General features: G+C 35.4%; 1 protein-coding gene across 2 annotated transcripts; it reads right to left on the reverse strand.

Moving 5' to 3' along the window:
- Positions 1-64: 64 nt before the first annotated feature.
- On the reverse strand, positions 65-15701 carry LOC104227667 (ATP-dependent DNA helicase Q-like SIM). 2 transcript variants are annotated; one of them, XM_009779965.2, is made up of 16 exons: positions 15577-15700; positions 14438-15025; positions 14124-14343; positions 13930-14040; positions 11939-12128; positions 11038-11386; positions 9742-9968; positions 9253-9309; positions 5172-5252; positions 4842-4905; positions 3844-3943; positions 3683-3766; positions 3096-3183; positions 2908-3000; positions 2001-2093; positions 65-482 (listed from the first exon to the last, which is right to left on the reverse strand). In XM_009779965.2, the coding sequence occupies exons 2-16, from the start codon at positions 15012-15014 to the stop codon at positions 180-182; spliced, it is 2637 nt and encodes an 878-aa protein (XP_009778267.1). In that variant the 5' UTR covers positions 15015-15025; positions 15577-15700; the 3' UTR covers positions 65-179. The 2 variants fall into 2 exon arrangements, 1 of the variants encoding a protein (XP_009778267.1); XR_711167.2 differs by lacking the exon at positions 65-482 and having other exon boundaries at positions 3092-3183; positions 15577-15701.
- Between the last annotated feature and the right edge of the window lie 9136 nt (positions 15702-24837).

Raw genomic sequence — 24837 nt, forward strand, 5'->3', positions numbered from 1 at the left:
TAGACTATAAAAAAAATAAAGACACAAGAAAACAAGTGTGTCTGAGTGACAACCGACAAGGATCTACCAATCAAAAATCAGAACATAAAATAGACGAACAAATAAAGAATGGGATCGTGCAAAATCCAATCGTTAATTTGTTACCCACATTTTTTAGACCACTTCATAGTTCACATTTGTCACTTCTTTTTCGATAACTTGGCAGTCAGTCTTCCACGAACTGTATTACTACCAGGCTGACGTTTACGTGATTTTCGTTTTTTTGGAGATTTCCATGTTCGCTTTCTCTGCAAGCGTTGGCGACGGATCTCTGGATCTGCCCAACCTTTCCCCCATTCAGTAAAACTGGAATAAGACTTAGGGCTTCTCATGGATAGCAGCATATCTGCTTCAGGATAAACATGAAATGGCTGCTCTGTTTCACAACTCATGAACTGCCTTCCCCGATTTGTTACTTCTGGATATTTTATCTGCACCCGGGTCTGTAACATTCGCCAGAAATGATCAGCCGTATGATTGAAAATAACCACATACAAACATACTTCCATGTCAAGATTGATTTCAAATGCAACATAATATAAAGAAACTGGGAATAAAGCACCAAATGAAAACCTTTTTCCTCCTTCCAGAAGAAAATTTACCGCTAGAAATACTGGGAAATATAGTAGTAATAATTATTTCTAACAGGCATTTTCCAATGAAACAACAACTGTTTTTACAATCTAAGTTTCACACGTTTGACAAGTTCTATCTTTCCACATTCTCCATCAAGCAGGAGGAACCAGATGAATAAAACAAGCAAATCTCAAACATAGAATGAACAAAGCAAAAGGGGTTTAAATATCTTTCTTAGTATACAGATTCAAACTAATGTAACTTTCATGAGAGACAATCTTATCATAATACTGTCTGTCCCATTAAAATCATCTACTTTCTCTTTGCTTTGTCCTAAATCGTTAACCTCTTTTCTTAAATAAAAGTTTCATATCTAGGACATGTCAAATTATTACAACAATACTACTACACTTTCAGAAAATATATAATTATCCAACCGAGGATGAGGGAGGGGATAAACGATATGGAGGGGGAAGGGTGCCAAATACCGTTGAAACCTATTATCTGAGTTGTTAGAAAGGGGAGATAATAAGAAGATGCGTGAAAAGTTTTGGAACACCAAATTTCCGGAGAAAGTAACTTTCTTTGTTGGGTTAGTGCGAGATGTAATTATAACAGCGGACAGAGAGGATATTTGTGAGTTGGTGTTGCAAGTGCAAAGTATCTGGAGAAGATACTAAGCATCTCTTGTTGCATCGCAGGTTGGCTTTACGACTATGGAATATTGCATTCTCATTATTTACATCCCTTGGGTGTTATCATGGTCAGTGGAGGAAACAAATACGAGTTGGAGATCGCCAGATCGGAGAGGGTCAATAATGAAAGGAAGGCAACATGTTTACAAGACCATCTTGTCTCTTTGGAGTATATGGAATGAAGAACAGGAGAATGTCTCATAATAGTGAGAATGACGTAGAAAGTATTATAAGATTTTTCTACCACTTTTAATTTTTGGTACGAGGAAAGCACCATGTTGTATGGATAGATGGTCAAACATCTGAAAGACAATGCATGACTCCAGCAGAGTCACGCACACATCTTGTACTATTTTTTGACATCAAATTGATGTTTATTACTGAAACTTTTTGACTATCAAAAAAAGAACAAACTAACTGAACATTAACTAGACCAATAATAGCAAACTAGAAAGGGCTTCCAAGTATTTGTTTCCACTCCTTGCCACGTAGTACATGTTTCTAAGATCCTAGTTTTCAGCATTGAAAACAGCATGACTAACCGAACTCATAGGACAGTAAAGGATAAAATGAGAAGCATATATCAAATAGGCCGTAAAAGTAAATGAAGATTGGATGGATTTGAGAAGCATAGTGCCAAAACTTAGTACCTTATATGAAATAACTATGGTTACTAAGCAGAAAGCTTACCATGTCATCTCCCTCCCTAATGAATCCTTTAACTTCCAACAGTCGAGCAAGACCTCTCCACCACAAGAGATCACTTGCACTAAATTGTTGATACTACAACACAATATAAGGAAGACAAATGACAAGATTAGAGTTGCAATAGGAAAAGGTAAATAAAAAAGAGTATTAGCAACAATGTTGTAAAACTACAAAGAAAGATCTATTCCAATAAAAGAAATATCTTGTGATTCTCTTACACTAATTGAACACGAAATAGAAGAGTGGAGCCGACATTATATGCTAGTTGAAAGACTGGATACGAAAGTAGGGATGGATCATTCTTGATAAGTATGAGGATTTACAAGAATAGATTGCACGAGTAACTTTAAAGTACTTTCTCAAAAAAATGAGTAACTTTAAAGTAATATACTATACCAGAACTAATGGAAAAGTTCTCTGTAAAGGAAAATAGGCAGCACTTCGGATATGAGAAAAATTAAATACAACCTCATTAGAGCAGGAGTAACATGCAGCTGGAGGACATCTGCTCGACAAGTTAAAGCTATTTTCAGTATGACAAAGTAGTTTTACACCAAAAAGAAAGAAAGAATTACAGATTATTATCAGTGTGGGAACATATGATTGATGTCAAACAACATTTTGAAGAGGGCTCTTCAAGAGCAATCCGAATTACAAACACAATATATCTCCAGGCAACTCTATTGGCAGTGCAAGAGAGATTCCAGAAATTAGTGACAAGAAGATCATTCAAACTGAAGGAATTGTAGGTCTCCTTGTCATACCCCTGGTAGACATGCTTTCTAAGGATCTTCTGTGAGAATTTTCCATGGGACATGCACATGTATAAGAGGGAGAAAGAGGGAGAGAGGGAGATAGAGGAAGAGAGGACATTGAGCAGAACAAGTACCTGTTCTCTTATTCTGCTGACCAAAGCCTTTATGTTTAGCTTCTCACCAAGTCTCCCCTCATCGCCACCATAGGAGATGTCTGCAAAATTTCTCTGCGCCAGAAAGGATGAACAATGACCAGCAATGTCAAAATGAGATGACAAAGTACAAAGGAGCACAAGCAATATGAGATGGCAGACGTACTCACACAATGAGTAGCAACAACTTGCAAGAAAATAATGGCCTCAGCCTTTAAATTCTGCCTTTCAGGTGGTCCTTTGATGCATATATCACACCTGTGCATTACGTACCAGGTAAAAGACATAAATTGAGAAAGTGAGAACTCATTGCGAGTATGGAAAACCTACAGACAAATATGTACTTTCTTGAGCAGAAATTAACTTTTTAATCAGAAGACAAAAAACAAGGCAAACATCAGTAAGCATGAAAATTGAAAAGGATATCAGCAATCGGATGCATTTGGAACCATTATATGCATAGGAAGTCATTTTTCACTTCAAAGTGCTAGAAAAGAAAATCTCTTTTATGTCGCATGTCCTATGATTAAAAAAACTACCTGAAACCTCAATATATAGACTAACTTAAGAGGAGTCAAATATTACAAACACACTAATAGCTCATTAACAGTGCTGTGGACATTCTTCATGCTCCGCACCCACCCCAGAAGGGAAAGTGAAAGAAAATTAAAAGAAAAGCACAAGCATACATCCTTGACGTGAAGCAGCTTGTAAGGAACAAAAGATAAAGCACAATAGCCAGTGTGTCTTGACATACACAAGACATTTCTCCAAAAGAAAGCGCTCGCCGAAGTACTCCACAAGTGTTTTAGCTCTACAGCAAGAAGTGTTCATTCCATATCTGTTGAACATAATCAACACATAAGATGGAAAACCAAAGTAATCCCTAATCAGTTCAATTGGCAAGTTATCTTACACCTGAAGCAATCCGACAACATCTTATATGCTTGTTTTGTCTGCTCTTCACTTCTTTGACTTGGTAGAAGCGTCGGTGTTCTTGACAGGTTTGCATATAGAACTGTTTCAGAAGGAATCAAACAGCTTAAGTATATATGTAGTGCCTCTCTGGAGCCGATGTCCCAGCTCTACCAGATAAGTGTAGCTCTTCTGGATAATAAAAGTTGAATAAGAAACCATTTGGTGTAAATTTATCAAAATCACACCTTAATGCACTACAGGATAACGTCTGCTAAACCAAGGGGAAGGCACGAAGTTCCTTTTCACCAATAATGAGCTATTCATATTCCAGTACTTTGACAATGTCAGATTTCCTTTCACTATATCTATTTCCTAGTTTATGCACTAAATCTTTTCAACTTCTTCCCTAATTGTTCCTGCGTCATAATTATATCTTTTGTCTTACTTTTCTTTTTAATCTAGGTGTTTTCACGAAGACACTTTGTCGTTCACTCATTTAACATTTCCTAATGAGAACCATTTTGACCCTATGATGTTTAACATATTTTGATATGCTTCTAGGATTAGTTCCTAAGTTTTAAAAGTCAATCACTTCATAAGAATGTCAAGCCGACTAGAAACGGTGGAACAATGACATGTAATTCTGCCAATATTTCTCTGTGGAATCAATTTCGGACCCATGTTTGACTAGAAGTAGAGGTTTCACGACTTTTTTCCATAACTACAAATTCACAATATTTAAGCAATCAAAGAAATTATGTCCTAAGCTTTTGAATTCAACCATAGAACTTTCGATTTTCACTGGTTTAAGGCTAATTCTTGTTTTTTTTCCTCCAAGAAGCTGAGTCTCATGCATGGGTTGGAAAATTGCTTCATTTCACCCTCCCAAACATTACTATCAGTCCATTGGATACAATTTTGTTCTCTTTGAAGTGTAAAGATTCGATCTCAAGATTATGACAAATATACCACATATAAAAAGAATCAGATTAACTAACCACACTCCGCTACTTTTCCATCCCGACCAGCTCGACCAGCCTCTTGATAATAAGCCTCCAGACTCTGTAAAGGTTACAATATCTTGACCAAGAAGCATAACTGAAATCTAAGCCATGTACCAAAAGCAAAGAAAAGAAAATAGTTCGAACAAGGTCTGCATTTGAAACATAATGCTTCTTAAGTATACTTATGAGAATATGTACGATTACATTGCTAAAGAAGAAAGACGATGTGGGAACATGGTCTAGATTTTCATGTAGTTTATTTACAAGAATAAATATATGTAGTTACGCAAAATACATTAAGGCAATCTAGCTGAGTAATTGCACCTGGGGCCAGCCGTAGTGAATGATCCTTCGCACATTCAACTTGTCAATACCCATACCAAAGGCAATTGTTGCGACAATGACCTGAATATCAGAAAGTACAATGTGTAGCCTCAGTTAATAAATGCATAACTGTGCAATATAAACATAAACAAAACAACTTTAAGCTCACGCTAATCGCCTATCTGCTCTCAGGATATCTTGAAGATACTATTTTATCTAAGAGTTAAAGTGGATTCATCCTATTATATTAACTGTCAATAATAGTAAAAAATGATAGCCTGTTTTGAAAAGAAACATGCAACAGTATATTAACAGGATAACCAACAACAACAACAACAAACCTAGTGTAATTCCACAAGTGGAGTCTGAGGAAGGTAGTGTGTACGCAGACCTTACATCTACCTTATGAAGATAGAGAGGATGTTTCCGATAGACCCCCAGCTCAAGGAATAGTGAACGAAATCAACAAACAATAGCAACACAAGGTAATAGGGTATTGGAAGCGAATAACACAACATGTAAAGATAAAGTACCAAGAATAAGCAAATACAACAATAGGACTAGGTTTACTGACAAGCCTAGGATAGACTCGTGACTATCTGTCAACCCTCAACCCTAACACTCGTCCTCCATGCCTTCCTATCGAGGGTCATGTCCTCGATAAGCTGAAGCAATGACATGTCCTGTCTAATCAACTCACCCCAGTACTTCTTAGGTCTACCCCTACCCTTCCTTAGACCCGCCATGGTCAACCTCTCACACCTCCTAACCGGGATAGCTATATCTTGCTTCGTCACATGCCTAACCATCTCAGCCTCAATTCTCACAACTTGTCCTCCACAGGAGCCACTCCCACCATGTCCCTAATAACTTTGTTTCTAATCTTGTCTTTCCTGGTATGTCCACACATCCATCTCAACATCCTTATTTCAGCTATTTTCATCTTCTGGACATGGGACGACTTGACGCACCAAGACTCAGCCATATACAACATAGTCGATCTAACCATCACTCTGTAGAACTTGCCTTTTAAGTCTTGGTGGCACTTTTTTTTCACACAAAACCCATGTTGCAAGCCTCCATTTCATCAACCCCGCGCCAATACAGTGAGTAACATCCTCATCAATCGATCTGTTGCCTTGTATAATAGATCCAAGGTATTTGAAACTATATATCTTGGGGATAACTTGTGTATCAATCTTCACTAGTACTTCTGCTTTGTGCGTCCCATCACTGAACTTACACTCCAAAGTATTTTATTTCTGACCTACTCAATTTGAAACCTTTAAACTCCAGTGTATGTCTCCAAACCTCCAACCTAGCGTTAACCCTACATCGAGTCTCGTCAATCAGTACTATATCATCTGCAAATAGCATACAATATGGCACCTCCTCTTGTATATGTCGCGTCAGCACATCCATCGCCAGGGCAAACAAAAAAGAGCTAAGGATTGATCCCTGATCCAATCCCATCTCATTAGGGAGTGATCTGAGTCTCCTCCTGCAGTCCTCACCCTAGTCTTAGAACCATCGTACATGTCCGTAATCGCCCTAATGTACGCTACCGGAACACCGCTAACTTCCAAACATCTCTATAGAACCTCCCTCGGAACTTATCATAGGTTTTCTCTAGGTCAATGAACACCATATGCAAGTCATTTTTCCTCTCCCTGTACTGCTCCACCAATCTCCTCACAAGGTGAATGGCTTTTGTAGTCAACCGACCCGGCTTAAATCCAAACTGGTTCTCTGAAATAGACACGCACCTCCCTATCCTTCTCTCCACCAACCTCTACCAAACTTTCATAGTGTGGCTCAACAGCTTGATACCCCTATAGTTGTTGCAGTTTTAAATATCACCTTTGTTTTTGTACAACGGAATCATCAAACTCCACCACCTATCGACGGGCATCTTCTTCGTCCTGAAAATAACATTGAACAAACCAGTACGCCACTCCTAGCCTGCCCGACCCACGTCCTTCCAAAATTCCATCGGGATCTCGTCATGCCCAGTTCCTTACCCTGCTCAACCTCATCAATCTTAATATGCCAACAAAACCCAAAATCTTTCAGCCTCTTCGAGTTCTCCAACTCACCAAGCATGATGTTATTGTCCCCCTCCTTGTTCAAGAGTTTATGGAAGTATGTCTGTCATCTACGCCTAATACATGTCTCATCCACCAACACCTTGCCATCATCATCTTTAATACACCTCACTTGGTCCAAATCTGAAGCCTTCCTCTCTCTAACCTTGGCTAACTTGTACAGCTTTTTATCGCCTCATTTGTCCTCAAGTTATTCATACAGCCGTCTAAATGTTGTCCTCTTTAATTTCGCCTCTCTCCTTGCCTCCTTATAACATTCCCCATTCGTCCTCTTCTCTTCTTCGTCTGTGCTCTCCACTAGCTTCATGTACGCCGCTTTCTTCACCTCCACTTTTCCTTGGACCTCCCCATTCCACCACCAATCCCTTTTGTGGCCTCCCGAGTAACCGTTTGTGACCCCTAACACCTCTCTAGCAGCCTCCCTAATGTAGTTCGCTGCCGTGGCCCACATACTACTCACATTCTCACTACTACTCCAGGCCTCCATAGCTAACAGCTTCTACCTCAACTCTTGAGATTTGTCCTTAGTCAAGGCTCCTCACCTAAGATTAAGGTCGCTCACCGCTCTCTTCTTCCTTCCTCTCACGATCACCAAGTCCATTACTATGACCCTATGCCAAGTCGATAGAATGAAATCAAATGAAATAATTCTCACAATGAAATAATTGATAGGTGTTTCGGAGACAGCCCAGGATCTGCCAGCCAATGTTAAACCCCAACTTCAATATAGTTTTGTCCAAAAGTATCTTGTATTATTTATCCCAAGTTTCTGCTCATAAATTCTAGAGAAACGTTATTGGGATGGCATTCTAATCATGCCACTGGACATTGTGAGAAACAGGGCTACAAGGATCATTCTCTATAGAAAGATAAAAAAGATTTCTTATCCTTTTGCACTTCTTGTAGACTCATGAATAGTCAATATTGCAAACTTATTTGCAGCATCTTATCAATAACATTTAATGACGATGTAAAAGGACAGCTCTATAGGTAGGGGTAAGGTCTGCGTGTGCACTACCCTCCCCAGACCCCTATTTTGTGGGATTATACTGGGTTTGTTGATATTGTAAAAGGACAGTTCATAAAAGTATTTCATCTTTATGAGAAGTTCACTAACGAACTATTATTACATTTTTTCCTCTTTGCATAAGCAATGAAGCAGGAATTAAATAATTCTAGTCAAAAACTAGATCTAGATACCACAAATATATTCTAAATCAAGAAACCATCTTATACTAGAACTCTATTAGTATATTGTATCAGACAATATGGACAACACAACAACTAATTCGACCAACGACAATAACAACTACTACTACTACTACTACTATGCCTCAATCCCAAACTAGTAGGGACGACATATGACTCTTATATATATCTGGACCAAGTTAAGATAAATAACTACAAAGAATATGAGATGAGAACACAGAGATCTATCCAACTTGACTCTCGCAACGAGGATAACAGGGCCATCAATGAATTTCCTCTTTCTTAGAGTCCCACGTCGGTTGTGGATGGGGTCTTAGGTCTCATTATATGGTCTTGAACAATCCTCATCTCATGAGCTAACTTTTTGGGGTTGAATTAGACCTAGGGTCCATTTCATTACATGGTATCAGAACCAATCCCATCCCAATTCTAGGTTTACTGGTGTTGCCCCCATATTATACTGTCCACGCTCTAGATGTCCAGTCTTCAGCATGAGGGGAGTGTTATAGTCCACATCAATTGTGGATTGGGTCTTTGATCTCCTTATATAGTCTCGGGCAATCCTCAACTAATAAGCTAGTTTTTGAGTTGAATTAGGCAAAGGTCCATTTCTTTATGCTCTTCATGAAAGAAATATGCAAAGGTCACTTTAAAATGTTAAATATCGAATGCAACAATCAAAGGCCTTCTTATATGCAACAACCTGTTAAATAAGAAAAAGAATATTTATTATCGTTACTTCATCTAACACGTCACCTAAATTTTACCTGCAGCGTGTTCTCGTGAAATTCCTTATGCACCTGCCTTAGATGTGATTTTGGCAACTGAAAAGAGAAGCAAAAGAAAACATTACTTCTCAATAGGAAAAGAGGAGTATATCAATCAACTTCATTGTTGAGTAGCATCATTGTTAGATATCGACTTTAATCAAGCAAAGGCATGTAACACATAATATCACTAGTGACAAGATATACTTAATTACATTGAAGCAAATCAATTGAACAGGCTACAGCACGAGTATGATCACCTTTAATCCACTTTCATACTATAGAGTTTTGCATTGTAAAGACATGCCCCTAGCTAAGCATTTATTAGATGATATGAGACTATGCAAAATCTTTAGTCCATCGCTCGAACAATTAAAATTTGGTGGCGAAATAAACTCAACTTCAAAAAATCAGACGGAGAGCAAGATAAATTACTTTAAATGATTGGATATATATATATATATATATATATATATATATATATATTACCTTAGCATTGTAAGCAGCAGCTTTGATCCCAGATCTAGAAAGAAATTTTGATATACTTAATGTTTCTTTCCTAGTTGGGACATAGATTATTGTCGGTCCATCTTCCAACGGTTCATGCTGAAACTTTGCTCTTTCCTCTGGCTTACTGGGCAGATCAGGTGCTTTGGGCAGTAGAAAACCACTAAAACCTTTTGTTGGTAGTTTTCCGCTAAATTCACCACAAGAAACTGCAGCAATTTCAACATCAGTACAATTTATTTGAGTTCATAAAGTAAATTTAAATGACCAAGCTTACAATTTCAAATTACAAATTTATATCCTAAGTAGCCAATTAGAAATCAAGGAAACTCCTAAAAGCTACCCTAGACCTTGCTCTCAAGAAGATAAAGTCTTTACTTACACTGCTACATAGCCAGTTAGAGGCTGACGACAACCCACAAAAGGCATTTCATTTGTTCGGTTTTAACAAATGAAGAGACTATCTAGGAAACAAAAAGGTTAAGTTTGAGAATGCAGGAACAAGAAGGATGAGATACAGTCAATATATGTATTCTTTTGATCACGTAATGGGAGAGTCGTATTAGGTAAGAGTGTGAGGCTTTTCTTCTAACAAACTATCAAGGATAGTCATCTCTTTCTCAAGCTAAGGTTATTTTACCCTCTTGAAATCTCATACTAAACAATCTTGCACCGGTGTGCTGAAGGTTGTCAGTGGCTGCTACAAGGGTACAACAACAACAACAACATACCCAATATTATCCCACACCGTGGGGTCTGGGGTGGGGAGGATAGTGTGTACACAGACCTTACCCCTACCTTGTGAGGATGGAGAGGTTGTTTCCAATAGACCCTCGGCTCAGGAAAGCATAAGCACCATATTAATGAAAATATAGACAAGAAAGGACAGTACCTAAAAGCCATATAAAAGCAGAATAAAAACAACAAGACAGTAAGGTGATCAACAATGAAAGAAAACAACCGTTAGTCATAAAAACCACTGGTACAAGGGTGTGAATTGAAACTTAAACTCTTTAGAATGTAGATAAAAGTACTGCTGCAGATAAGACAAAACAAAAGGATTTATTTCAATCCACACTAAGGTAACCACTATTAAAATTTACAAAATCTTTTCTATATTTGCACAAGAAAAATTCTGAGGTCTCTGCACTGGCTTTGGTAACAGATGAGTTATTCGTCGTGTAATCTTTAGTGCCATGGAAGACAGGTACAATTAAATTCTCTCTTAAATTTGATCTGTACTGTCTAAATGAATATTTCACCAAAGAAGAGTCTTACCATCCAAATCATCAACATCTTGCACAAGATCACACTCATCTTCCAGATACTCAACAGACAATTGTCTATCCTTCAGAGGAGCCAAACCACATCGCCCAGGAGAACGTACTTCGTCTTCACTCTCAGAAACGGCATCCCCCACAACGTCGTCTACATTAACCTCATAGATTCCATTATATTCATCCATGCAACCATTGGAAGCATTATCAGAGCTGTCAGAGTTCTCCTCCGGATTTGTGGGCATTAACTTACTTTTCCTGCCAGTCTTCCCTTTTCTGGAATAAATGCTTATCAGTTCATGAAAATCCTTCTTGTAGGACTCTATAGATGATGTCCTAGAGTGTTTCACCTGCAAGCAGCAGAAATGAAGTGAATTGCTATTATGTCTATCAGCATATGTACTGAAAGTGAAGACTTTATTTTTAGAAGACCAAACACTAGTATTTTAGCAAAAATATAATTAAAAACACTCAAAGGAAACTTTATTAGTATGCAGTATTTCCCTTTCATCATATTATGCAGGAAACAAAAGTGACACAAAGATTGACGATCTAGTTTAAAATACAATAACTATGGTCAAAGAAAATAGTAATTTAGTTCTTGAGTGTGAATACAGGATTTAATTGATAGGGCAACATAATATCACAACTTACATATGAGTTTGCTGAAGACTTTAGCTTCATGGAAATATTATTTGCAATATTATATAAATAAGTTAATCGTCAAACAATTTGCAACCCCCCCCCCCAACACACACACACACACAAAAAAAAATGAAGAAGAAAAAAAGCACCCTTCATACACAAGAAAGCAAAAAATGAAATTGTGCAGCAAGGCAAATGCAGAACATACAGGGAATACCAAACCAAAAGAGTACCAAACACATTGTAGATTAACTTACTGAAAATCTGAGATTTGGCCTGAAAAATGAAGTGAGAACAATTTGTGTCGCCTTTGACATGTGCAATGACTGCAGAATGTCTTCTCGAACACGAGTAGTTGCAGTAGCAGTCAATGCCATGATCGGTATGTCAAATTTCAGAAACTTCATGGTATCCATTCTAAAGTTCTCTCTCAAAACAGACAATCGCCTACAGTACATGGAAGATTTGTGTCAATATTTTCTTGTAGCTTTTGCTTGGCTAGAATGGAAGTTGGAGAAGAAAAAGATCAGAATTTGACTAGTCATAAGCATAACGTTTATCTTATAAGTTATAAGCACGATGTATCATATCTCTGCTAAAGTAGTAGACTTCGCAATAAGTTGATAAACAAACTCAAGGAACTTAAGAAATCCATCGTGGTATGATACAATATTAATAAGGAGAAAAAGATTGACGTTTGCATGTTAATAATAGCAGAAACACAGAGGTCTTTGAGCTTCAAGTGCAAGAACCATTCTTGTTTGTTGAATGTGTGACCATCTCATCTAAAAGCTTAAGCTTTAGAGAGAGCACACTTTTATTTACTTAATTATGTCTTCAACACGCCACACACACACACACCCGGGGGGCTTGATTAATTTTTGATGAGCCAAGCACGTGAAAATCTTTTTTGATATCGGGTGGCGATGAGACTCGAGTTCAGGACCTTCGCCTGCTCTAATACCATGTCGAAATGCGTGACCATCTCATCTAAAAACTTAAGCTTTTAGAAAGAGCATACTTTTGTTTACTTAATTATGTCTTCAACATTGTTGCATGAAGAATAATAAAGAATATCAGGCAGTTTCGAGTGAATGCTTATGCATGTTGTTGAGGCTCAAAATTTCAGCCCTCGCATATTTTAAGATGCAATGTGGCTTCATCAAAATGCTTGGGCCATCTGCATCTTTCTTAGGCTAAAAATGGGGATTAATGAGGAAATGTGAACGTAGCATTCGCGATTGAATAACGCTAACCATTTACCGCTTATTTATGAAATATATCATCTTTGCCACCTTATTTCACAGACTAGGTTTAAACCAGTGCTTTTTGCAGCTAATTGTAGATAAATCTTTGAAGTAGTTTTCAGGATGAAATAAGTGACACTGATGAAGGGGGTAAACTCGTGTTGATAATCCACCCTCTCTAACCTTTCTACTAACTTTATTCATACTTACTTCACTGGCTTCTGATGATAAGGAGCTCTTTCTTGGAAAGAGTTGATGGAGAGAAGACAATATCATCTGGCTTAATAGAAAAAAGCGGAACATCACCCTCCAGATGAGTTTCAGCATCAAACTAAGAACTATAATTATTTCTGTTGAATTTTCAAGGAACTCATGTGATGAAATCAAAGAAGAAGAACACCAAATGGAAGGTCAGAGTTATCCTATTCTTTGGCTGATGACAGTGGTGAACTCAAGAAAGACTGTTCAGCACTCTTGTAATGTGTCCAGAATAAAGTTTCTCATTTCATTTGGAAGTTGCACCGAATGGTAAAAAAAGGAGTTACTGTTGGCGACCTCAGAATAAGTAGAAAAATGGCATTTGTTGGTATTTTATTCTTTGTATAAAAACCATGGAACTAACACCTTCTTTTGCATTTTCCTCTTTCAAGAATCATAGGATATTTGTGACGTCTGTGTGCAACATCCACTCTTCAGTTGGATGATCAAGTGCATAAACAAACATAGAACCAGAATGCGGAAGGTGACCTCCCCCCACCCTGTGCCAATCCCCCCCCCCCACACACACACACAAATGTGAATTCTTGCAAGTACTATAATTGGCATGATATGGTATGTAAGTGCTGTACTGAAAGAAAAGAATATCCTCCTTACTTTGTGCACTCTAGGACAAGAGGCTATAGTACTTATCTATATCCAATGACTAAATCAGTTACTGAAAATTTTGACCAATTCCAGATAATAGTATGTCTGATTTATCAAACAAACAAAAGAATATAAACCTGTAATCTGGTCGAAAATCATGACCCCACTTAGAAACACAATGAACTTCATCGATTGCAAATAGAGCAATTCCACGGCTTTCTGCTAGGCTTTGGAGGGGTTTTATGAGTCTGAAAGAAAAGACAAGCAACTCATCTGTCGAACAACAGTCAATACTATCCTTGAAATACAATTCGAGTAACATGCTCTATACCTTAGAATTGTCTCGGGGCATACATAAATGATGCTATACATGCCTGCCATTGCTTTTTGTTCAACACTTCGATCAATTTGACCAGATCCAAGGAAGCAAGCAGAAACTCCATGTTTTGCTAACTTCAAGCACTGGTCGTGCATCAAGCTAATCAATGGTGATATAACAATGACAACCTTCCCAGTCAGCAATGCCGGAATTTGAAAACACAAAGACTTCCCTACATAAAAGTAACTGTCAGAACACAGAATATCACATTAAGATACAAAAAAAGGGACAATAGCAAAGAAGAAAACAGCGTGAGGGGCCAATACCAGATCCTGTTGCTGCAAGAACAAGACAGTCCTGGTGAGCTAACCAAGTTTCAAGAGCTTCTCTCTGAAAATTCTTTAAGGATGAGTATCCAAAGTGCTTGTGCAACAAATTCTTAACCTGCTTTTCCCAATCTGGTCCAATGCTCTCTTCGTCTTTGTGATTATATGGCAACTCGGCTTTTTCAACTGCAATGTGCAGATCAGTATCCTCTGGGGGAGGATGCATATTACAACCTCCGGCATCTCTTTGCAAGACTTCTAATTGAGACATATCCAACTTATTCATGGTCTTGCTTCTTTTAGGTCTACCTGCTGACTGAATGAATTCGTTTATGCTGGGTTGCCGCATTTTACTTGCAGAACGCGACGAAGAGGAGGCTCTTTTTCCCAGTGTGCCAGCACAACTGGTAATGCATGTGTTACTAGTTGATGCACTCGCAGTGTTTCTTCGAGAATCATCAAGTAGAAAATCAATTGCACCATCAATCGACAGACCCACAGCTTCTATAGCATTTGTAACATCAGATAACTCAAATCCCATTCCAACTAACTCAGCAACAACTTGGTCTGGCTCCATTTACTTTCACTCTGACAGTACACACACATAAGTCCTTAGTATAGAAAAAACAGAATACATTGTCATTAGCATGAAAGTAATGAAAAGGTCAGAGAATCCAGATTGAACTACAATCAAAGAAATCGAAAACAGCCAAACATAGGAAAACAAAACTCATTGAACCAAAACCACTTACAGTAAAACTTTTGCAGCTATATTGACTGTTTTACAGGAGTGAAAAAACACTATACTACTTTTAATGTCGAATAATGCATCTCAATATTTAGTTTTTCTGATCCAATGCTGCAATCACTTCAAAACAATACTGATAATATAATAATTCACAAACTTCAATCAAGAATTTGAATTAACAAAAAATTCTCATAATAAACCTTATATTTTCATAATTGACCTATTATTGCCAAGTGATGTTATGGTTCAAATTTCCACATCCGCTAATCGTTTATTTTATTTTTTTTCTCGGCCAAAATGGAATTTCCCAATAACATTGGTTCTTAATATCATCTATCTAATTGGTGTGCGTCTGTCGCGACTATGAGAGTGGAAGTGAGATGTTGATTACCTTTCTACCGTTGTTCGGGCCTCGGGGAGACGAGAACAGTGGGAACCCTACTGTTGAAGAAAACCAAGATTGGATCCCAGTGAGGTGCTCTCCTCTGCCGCGCCAATTGGCCCGCCTAAATTAAAGGTTATCGATGGTTTGAAGGAAATATGTATACGTCGTCGTATTACTGCATTGAGCATTAGCTCATCCCGTCAATTTGGAAAGGTTGTCTTTCTCTTCTTTTTTTAATTGTAAAAATTGTAACCAAAATAAGAAAGTCGTCAAGCTTCTTTTTGATCAAAAGTATTTTTTTTTTTACAAAAATACTTTTAGCCAAAAATTGAGGTGTTTGACCAAACTTTTGAAAGGAAAAAAAGTATTTTTGAGAAGAAGCAGAAGCAGTTTTGGAGAAGAAAAAAAAATAGTTTCTCTCCAAAAAATACTTTTTTGAGAAATAATTTTGAGAAAAATACACTTAGAAACAGTTTTCAAAAACTTGGCCAAACACTAATTACTGTTCAAAAGTGGTTTTCTAACTAATTAGCCAAACACAAACTACTTCTCACCCAAAACACTTTTTTTAAAAGTACTTTTGAAAAAAAACACTTCTCAAAATAAGGTGATTGTTGCAGCTTGGCCAAACAGGCTAATAGCCTGGTTAGCCAAACTTATTTTTGGCCAAAAGTGTTTTTTTGGCCAAAAGCACTTTTGGCCTCAATTTGAGGTGTTTGGCCAGCTAGCTTCTGGAAGGAAAAAAAATGTTTTTGAGGAGAAGCAGAAAAAAGTAACTTCTCTCCGAAAGCACTTTTTGAGAACCACTCTGAGAAAAATACACTTAGAAACAGTTTTTAAAAGCTTGGCCAAACACTAATTGCTGCTCAAAAGTGTTTTTCAAACTAATTAGTCAAACACAAACTGCTTCTCACAAAAAGTACTTTTGAGAAAAACACTTTTGAAAAAAAAAATACTTCTCAAAATAAGTTGATTTTTGCAGCTTGGCCAAGTGGACTAATAGCTTGTTTGGCCAAAAAATGAGGTGTTTGGTCAAGATTTTGAAAGGAAAAAAAAGTGTTTTTGATGAGAAGCGGAAGCAGTTTTGGAGTAGCAGAAAAAAGTAGCTTCTCTCCAAAAGCACTTTTCTGAGAAGCACTTTTGAGAAAAATATACTTAAAAGCAGTTTTCAAAAGTTTGGACAAACACTAATTACTGCTCAAAAGTGTTTTTCAAATTAATTAGTCAAACACAAACTACTTCTCACCAAAAGCACTTTTTTAAAAAGTGCTTTTGAGAAAAGCACTTCTCAGAATAAGCTGATTTTAGAAGCTTGGCCAAACGGGTTATGAGTATTGATTAGTTAGCGAAGCCTGTTTACCTTTATCCGTTAAGTGGATGATTTGAGTCACATAAAGGCGAAATACATAAAGTGTCATTTTAAGTTGCTCCCAACAATCATTTGAACACCTCAATTAAGGTCTTTTTCGTTTAAATGTTTCACGTGACTAAAAGTAAACTCAATAAATGCCTGACCTCATCGGCCCCTGTCGCGTATGTTACACCTCCGGTGTATATTATAAGAACGAATAAGAAGCCGACACGTGGATAAACAATATGAAATAAACAACTAAATGGCTTTTATTTAAAAAATTTAAAACATAAGATTAGATAACATCGAACATTCTGTCTAACATTGTTTTAACACCTGAACTCTCTCTTTCTCTCTCACTGAATGCCACCCGTTTTCATCTCTTCTATTAAGCTTGGTTTAATCTGCATTTCCGTTGCAAAATTCAACATTTCTTTCACATACTAAGTAGGGTTAATTGTGGTTTGTTTGAATTGATTATTGGATCAAGATTTATCACCTGAAGGAAGTTCGTCCTAAAATTTTGACAGTGAAGCTTTTGTAAAAAGGGAGTCAGTTGTAAAGTGGCTTCGATTATTGCATAAAGGTATGTTTAAATTATGTATTTTTGTATTTTATTGTTATGGTGCTATTAGATTAGGTTTTTTTTTTTTGCTTCTAGAAAATTGAAAAGGTCAAGGAATATTGATTGTTTTTTTTTTTGCCATTTTCAGCACCGAGTCACATGGACGAATATATTGGTGTTGTCTTTCATCATGGGGGGTCACTTTATTGATGGAAAGTATGTGGGGGATGGTGAAAAAATAGGGCATGTGGTGGACAAAGACCATTTCTCTTTGACCGAGCTTTTGTCTTACACAAAAGAAACCCATGAATCAGTTGGTGGGTTCTTTGTTCAATGCCCTAAAACTCAGAAATTCTTTCTAATTGAAAATAACTATCAACTACTAAATTTGATTAAAGACCCGAATGATGGGGATACTTTTGATGTCTATGTGAGTCATGTTATATATAATTTAGAGATTGTAGAGGAGGATGTTCCTGTGGGATATTTACCTTCCTCACAGGTTGGTGATAGTGACCAAGCTACAATAATACAAAAACTAAGGATGGTCCAGAGGTTAACGTACATGTTGGTGATGGCATTGGTGTAAATATTGATGAGGGCATTTGTGTAAATGGTGATGAGAGTATTCAAGTAAATACTGATGAGGGTATTAATGTAACTATTGATGAGGGTATTGGAGTAAATGTTGATGAAGATATAGAAGTAAATACTGTTAAGGCTAGTTGTGTAAACGCAGAACAAAATATGGCTACATTTTCATATGAGGATATAAATGTTGAAGAGGGTGCAGCTGCAGAGCATGACAACAGTAATGAAATAGATACAAATTGTCTGAAAATGAAATTTTTGGTGAAGATGGTCTTGAAGATATTCTAGAAGAAGATGACATCGAAATAAATGATGAGTTAAGATATGCGAGGAATGCTAACATGGAAGTAAAGAAAAACAGGCTCAAGAAGAATGTGAATAATGATGGATTACAAAGTAAGAGAAAATAGAGGAGAAAACCTATATTTACATAAGAGATAATTCTTGGTGCGATGGAATTGGCAAGGGGTTTGAAGACATAGGGATAAATAAGAAGAATAAATATGTTGGAAAACTAGGTGAGGATGAAGAGTATTTGGACAGCTCAGATGTTGGGAGTGTAGATAGTGTTGAAGGGTTAGACCCATTTGTTGAACATGGTGCTGATCTTCCTTTTAGAAGAAGAAGTCAAAAGATCAGGTATGACTTTGATGCTAAAATTCCTCTATTTGAGTTGGACATGATCTTTGACAATGCATAAGATTTTAGGAAAGCTATTGTTGACTATACTATTCAATATAAAGGGTCTTTAAAGCTTATGCCTAATGAGAAAGATAGAGTAAAAATTAAGTGTAAGTGACACATATTTGTTAGTAAGGATAAGGATTTAAGGAATTTTAATATGAAGACTTATATACATGTCCATAAATGCCCAACAAAGAATAAGAACAAACTTTGCACAACCAAGTACATTGCAAGAAATCTCCAAGATAAAATCATCTAAACTCCAAACATCACACTGCATGAGTTGCAAGAGGTTATAAGGGTTAAATGGGGTTTGTATGTAGGAGGATCACTTGTCTATATTTCCTAAACTGCCCCTTATTAATTTAACCTTTACTTTTTTCTTTCTACCATCCCTTTCTTCTCTTTTTTATATTTACCGTATTTTTATTTTTCTTCTCTTATTCTTATTTGGAGTAATCTCTCTATTATAAATAGATATATAGATATCTTCTTTTCTCTTTCGATATTTATTATTTTCCTCATCTCCTAATACTCTTTGAAATAACAAGACTAATCACCAGATTCAAGCACTTTCTTCATAAGGTATGATTCTTTTCTCTCTTATAGTATACCAATATTATATGATCTTCACTTTGTAGTTTTATTTATATATTATCTGGGCGTGGATACGTATAATATAGTTGAGATAATGCAATACAACCTAATTTGTTTTTCTCAATAATGGATAGTATTTTTTTATATATGTAGCTTGTAAGCACGTATGTTCCTACTAATATTATTGCATTTATATATTTATATTTTATATTAATTAAAATCTTGAGATATATTAGTTTATTTTTTATAACTTAATATAATTACATAAAAATAAAAAATTAATCAAATTATTTTATAATTAATATTTAAGATTTCTATTTTTTAAATAATGTTAATCTAAACTAATCTTTATTTCCCTTCGTTGTAATTTGACACTCGACAGTAATTTTTTGAAAGATTGGCCAAACACAATTCGTTTATTAAATTTCGCAAAAGTACTCCTCGAACGAAGTGGCGAAACACAAACTGTTAATATCTAAAATGTATTTTTTTGAAAAGCACTTTTGAACAAAAATACTTTTTAAAATAAGTAATTTTTTGCAGCTTGACCAAACGGACTCTAAGTAAGGGTGATTGTCATCAAACAAACGTTATATGGTCAATGTCTTTGATTGTCATGTGAATCATTTACAAGCTAATTGGTTTGCTTCGTTTGGTATCTTAACAATGCCTAAATCATCGTTGTTATGCATGAACTTTACTCGTTCAAAGTGTCTAACCATTTATTTGATTCAAGATTGTTAATAGCTTGGTTGTACGTCACATTACTTCAGTTTGATTAATATACTGTAAAAATCAACTTCATTGAAATTTACTCGATAATCACTAAATAAGACTATTATCATGAGATTAGTACTTCTAATTAAAATTCACAGCTCGAATATATTCTTTTTGGGAGAAAAAAGTATTTAACAACTAACAGTTTGAGGTTTTATTTCTTTTATTTTTTTCATGACCATAATTGTGATGATTTTCGTTATTTATTATTCATTTTTTGGGTGTGCTTGATTAATTTTTAAGATTAAATTGTGGGGCTATCGTAACTTGAATTGGAAGTGACTGATCTTTGAGATTGATTGGAGTATAGTATAACAAAAGATGCGACTTTTTGCTTATAATGTTATTTGTTTCAAGATGAATGTATCAATCAAATGGGATGAGATGTATTTTTAAGTACATGATTTACGAGTTAGAATAAGGACATATTTGATATTCATATTGGTGAATCAAGTAGTCTTCATAATCAATCAAGAAAAAATGCTAGTGATTTGTTGAGACCAAAACAATCAATTCAAAGTGCACTTGCTAAACAATCCGATCAACAAGATTTAGAATATCGGACTCGTTTAGAAACTGCAATTGGTATGATAAGATATCTTTTGAATCAAAAGATTATTATTTTGGGAACATCATAAAGATGAATAGTTTATTTAATAGAGGTTATTATTTCATTGAACTTCTTAAATGTTATGCTAAACGATGTAAAGATGTCGGTGATACACTTAAAATAGCTCCAAAAAATAATCAAATGACTATTTCATATATTCAAAAGGATATTATCACTACATGCAAGATGAAAAAAATAAAATGAATCATTGAGGATCTAAATGGTGATTACTTTTCCTTATTAGTTGATGAATCTCATAATGTGTTATGCAAAGAGCAAATGACTATTGTTTTGTGTTATGTTAATAGAAGGGAAAGTGTGATGCAGAGGTTTATTAGTATTATTCGTGTTTGTAATACTGTTGCTTTGTCTCTAAAAAATAAAATTATTGGTTTACATGCTCAATATTCCTTAAATAATTTATATATGTGGACAGTGTTATGATGTAGCAAGTAATATGCAAGGAGATATAAATGAACATAAAATATTGATGCACCGAGAAAGTAAAAGATGCTCATTCTATTTATTGTTTTGCTTGTCGACTCCAATCAACTCTTGTTGTTGTTTCTAAAAGATGTGATGAAGCGTAAGAACTCTTATTTGATTTTTGATATATTAAAAATAATGAGAGCTTTTTTCAAGCGTAGAGATAAAACTTCGTGAGTTCTTAGCATAAGAAATTGAAGAAACATTATGCAGATAGAGGATTAAATTAAAAATTAGGCATTTGCTAGAGCTGGTGATACTCGATGAGGCCACATCACTAGTACACTTGATGCTATTGTTGTTAATGCACATTTTAAAGAAAAGTATAGGCAAATGGATATTTTAAAGTATGTTTAACTTTTGAGGTAGTTTTCATATTACATTTTTTGCACAATATTTTGACAATCACTAATGAGCTCAAATATAGCCTTTCAAAAGAAAGGAGCAAGACAATGTAAATATCATGTTACCGATTGGAGCAACAACGGAACAGTTGCAACCAATAAGAGAAAAGGACTTGGATTCACTTATTGGTGAGGTATCTAATTTTTGATTAAATATGATATTTTGATATCTAAATTTAATGAGCTTTATGTTATTATTGGAAGATCTCATTATAAAATTGCTGATTACACTGTTTTACATTACTAATGTTTTGAAGTGTTACTTAAAATTATTGATTGACAACTTTAAGAACTCAACAATCGTTTTAATGATGTGACGACAAATTTGCTTTTTGGAGTAACTGACTTGAACCCAGTTAATTCTTTTCAAGCTTTAACATAGAAAAGATATTGACACTAGCTAATTTTTATTTTTATTTTGATAAATACTCTATGGTTGATATTCTGGATGATGATAAAAGTTTTTTAGATCTTAATAGACTTGTTGATCTTCTAAGAAGTTAGTAGAGACAAAAAAAATGGAACTTATTCTTTTTTTTTCGACTAGTAAAATTTGCTCTATCTTTGCCAGTTGCTATTGCTAGGGGTGTCAATAGTTCGGTTCGGCCGGTTATTTTATAAAATTTGTACCATACCAATTTTTCGGTTATTTTATCATGTATAACCAAAATTAGACTTTTCGAAATCGTCCCAATTATGTCGGTTTCTCTTCGGTATCGGTACGGTTCGGTTAATTTCCGGTATTTTTCTTAATATCATGTAAAATTCACCAGTAGAAGTAGAATTGCAATAACATACGTTCTTTTATAGGACTTAGCAAAACTCTCTAGACGTTTTTACTGTTTAAATGGTGATGAATTAAAAAAAGAAAAGAAATATGGCTAGAGTATAGATCCATCAACTATTCTACAACAGCATAAACGAAATCAAACAAAGCCAAAAAAAATATTAATCACACGAGTTGAAAGATATACAAAGCGGGGTTCAAGAATAAAGTCTATAGAAGATTAAATATTCAAAAAGATAAATCTAAATTATATGAAAGCAAACATATTCAATACATTGTAGTTTGTTACTCATAATCGCTAAAATACTTTGTGTCTTGCTAATAAAGATACTTGAAATAACTTAGTTTAAGTAGAAGTAGCATAATAGGTTTTAGGAATTAGTATTTTGAGTTTAATTACTTGTTGGCTTGTAACAGTTTTCATAATTCCAAGGCTCAAAAGAAAATTTAATGCATTATTATTTTTAAACTTACTAAATATATTTTCTACATGTAAAATTTATTCGGTACGGTTTGGTATTTTTTCAGTCTGTTTTTATAAAATAAAAAACTACCCTAATTATCGATGCGGTTATATATTTATATAAAAACCTATGGTTTCTTAAAAAAAACCTAAAAATCGGTTCGGTGCAGTACGGTTCGGTCGGTTTAGTCGGTTTTCGAATATTCATTGATACCCATAGCTATTGCTGCAATTGAAAGAGCTTTCTCGGCGATGAAATTGATTAGATTAACTTATGAAATCGATTTAATGATGAGCTGTTGAGTGATTGTTCTCACGACCACCCAACTCCATGTCATGTGATGGAGTCCAACACCGTTGCTAGACAAGGCATCATTGAATAACTTAGTGATTTTCCATTTTTATTAAACAATCCCATCATCTAACTTTACTTAAATTTAAAGCATTTGATAAATAACGATTTTTTTAAGGCAAGCAAAACTAAAACAACTAGAAGAAATCATAACTATAGAAATACAACCCAAAAATCAAGTATACTAATATGTGACAAGATCTAGTGTCATAAGTGCGTGGGCAAGAATATACAAAAGAAAACTATCTTATTGTCTGAAATAAAATAGACAGATACAAACAAAAGAGAAACTCCGGCATGTTACTAAATGGCTCGAAAGGGGGCAACTCATCGTTAAGTCTCAGTTCAAGATCAAGTATGCGCGTCGGGGGGTAACTAGATGTACCTGCCTCAGATCCTGTACAATTAAGTACAAGAGCGTAGTATGAGTACATAAACAATATGTACCTAGTAAGTATCCAGTCTAATTTCGAAGAAATAGTGACGAGGGGTCGACTTGACACTTACTAGGGCAAACAATAATATAATTAAAGTGTTATGCTAAGCATGAATATCATGAATAATACTGACAGTTTAATAACAGGAAGTGATAAGTTCTTCTTTCATAAATATAATTTCAAATTTCAGTGATATAATTTAACCACTTACATTTCAAGGCATTTAAGCAATATAAATCACAGAGAATTTCAAATAATTAACATGCGCAATTATACCAAGGTCGTACAGTCCGGTCCAACATCATATTAAAATGTGCACTGCCGGAGGGTCGAACGGCGTGAACCATAGATATATCTATTTACTACCGAGGTGCTCGACCCGATCCACAAATAATAATTTATTTTCAAGAAAACACATATTTCCCATTTACAGCCAAGTATTTCATACAAATCCTCAAGTAAATGAGTATAACCTTCTATAATTATTTTATCAATTTTCAGCATGACTTAAGTGATTATAATGGCAAGTAAGGACGTAAGCATTTCAAATACAGCATGATACGGATCCTAAACTACCCAGACAATAACATAATAGTAGCTACCTGTGGACTCTCGTCACCACGTACGTACGTAGCCCCCACAGATAGGTACAAACACTTATTTAATTCACATATGTGGTTAATTCCCTCTTACAGGGTTAGAAATGAGACTTACCTCGTTTCAAAACCTACTTCCCAATTTAAGAACGTGCTCAAACCTCTAAATGTGATGCCAAACGACTCGAAACTAGTCAAACATAACATAAACTAATCGGTAAATACTTACCCACACCAAGTGTTTACACCAAACTATATTAACTTACTATGGTTAATTAATTTAATCAGATGAGAATGAATATAATTTACCATGGTTAAATGATTAAAATCCATATGCAAGACATATGCCATGTATCTATTGGTTGGGTGTAAACGCCCGGTGCGGGTAAGTGTTTGCCTAAACTAATCAATCTATGCTCAAAAGTTCATAATTCCACCATTTAAGTGATTACCCAACCTAAATGGCAAGATTCTTAAAATTCACCCCCGGACCTACATGCTCGGATTTCAGAAATTTTTAAAGAAATTGTTACCCATAACATTAGGAACATAAATATGTGATTTCTA

The sequence above is a fragment of the Nicotiana sylvestris genome, chromosome 1, assembly GCF_000393655.2.
Source record: "Nicotiana sylvestris chromosome 1, ASM39365v2, whole genome shotgun sequence".
NCBI lineage: Eukaryota > Viridiplantae > Streptophyta > Magnoliopsida > Solanales > Solanaceae > Nicotiana > Nicotiana sylvestris.

What these genes read in the sequence shown, in the direction of transcription:
- LOC104227667 (XM_009779965.2), bottom strand. Translation starts at nt 15,014, where the DNA reads ATGGAGCCAGACCAAGTTGTTGCTGAGTTAGTTGGAATGGGATTTGAG. An exon ending in ATGTTGTCGGATTGCTTCAG is followed by an intron (nt 3,767 to 3,843) that starts GTGTAAGATAAC and finishes TATGTTCAACAG; the next exon opens with ATATGGAATGAACACTTCTT. An exon ending in CTTTTGGAGAAATGTCTTGT is followed by an intron (nt 3,184 to 3,682) that starts GTATGTCAAGAC and finishes CGTAATGCACAG; the next exon opens with GTGTGATATATGCATCAAAG.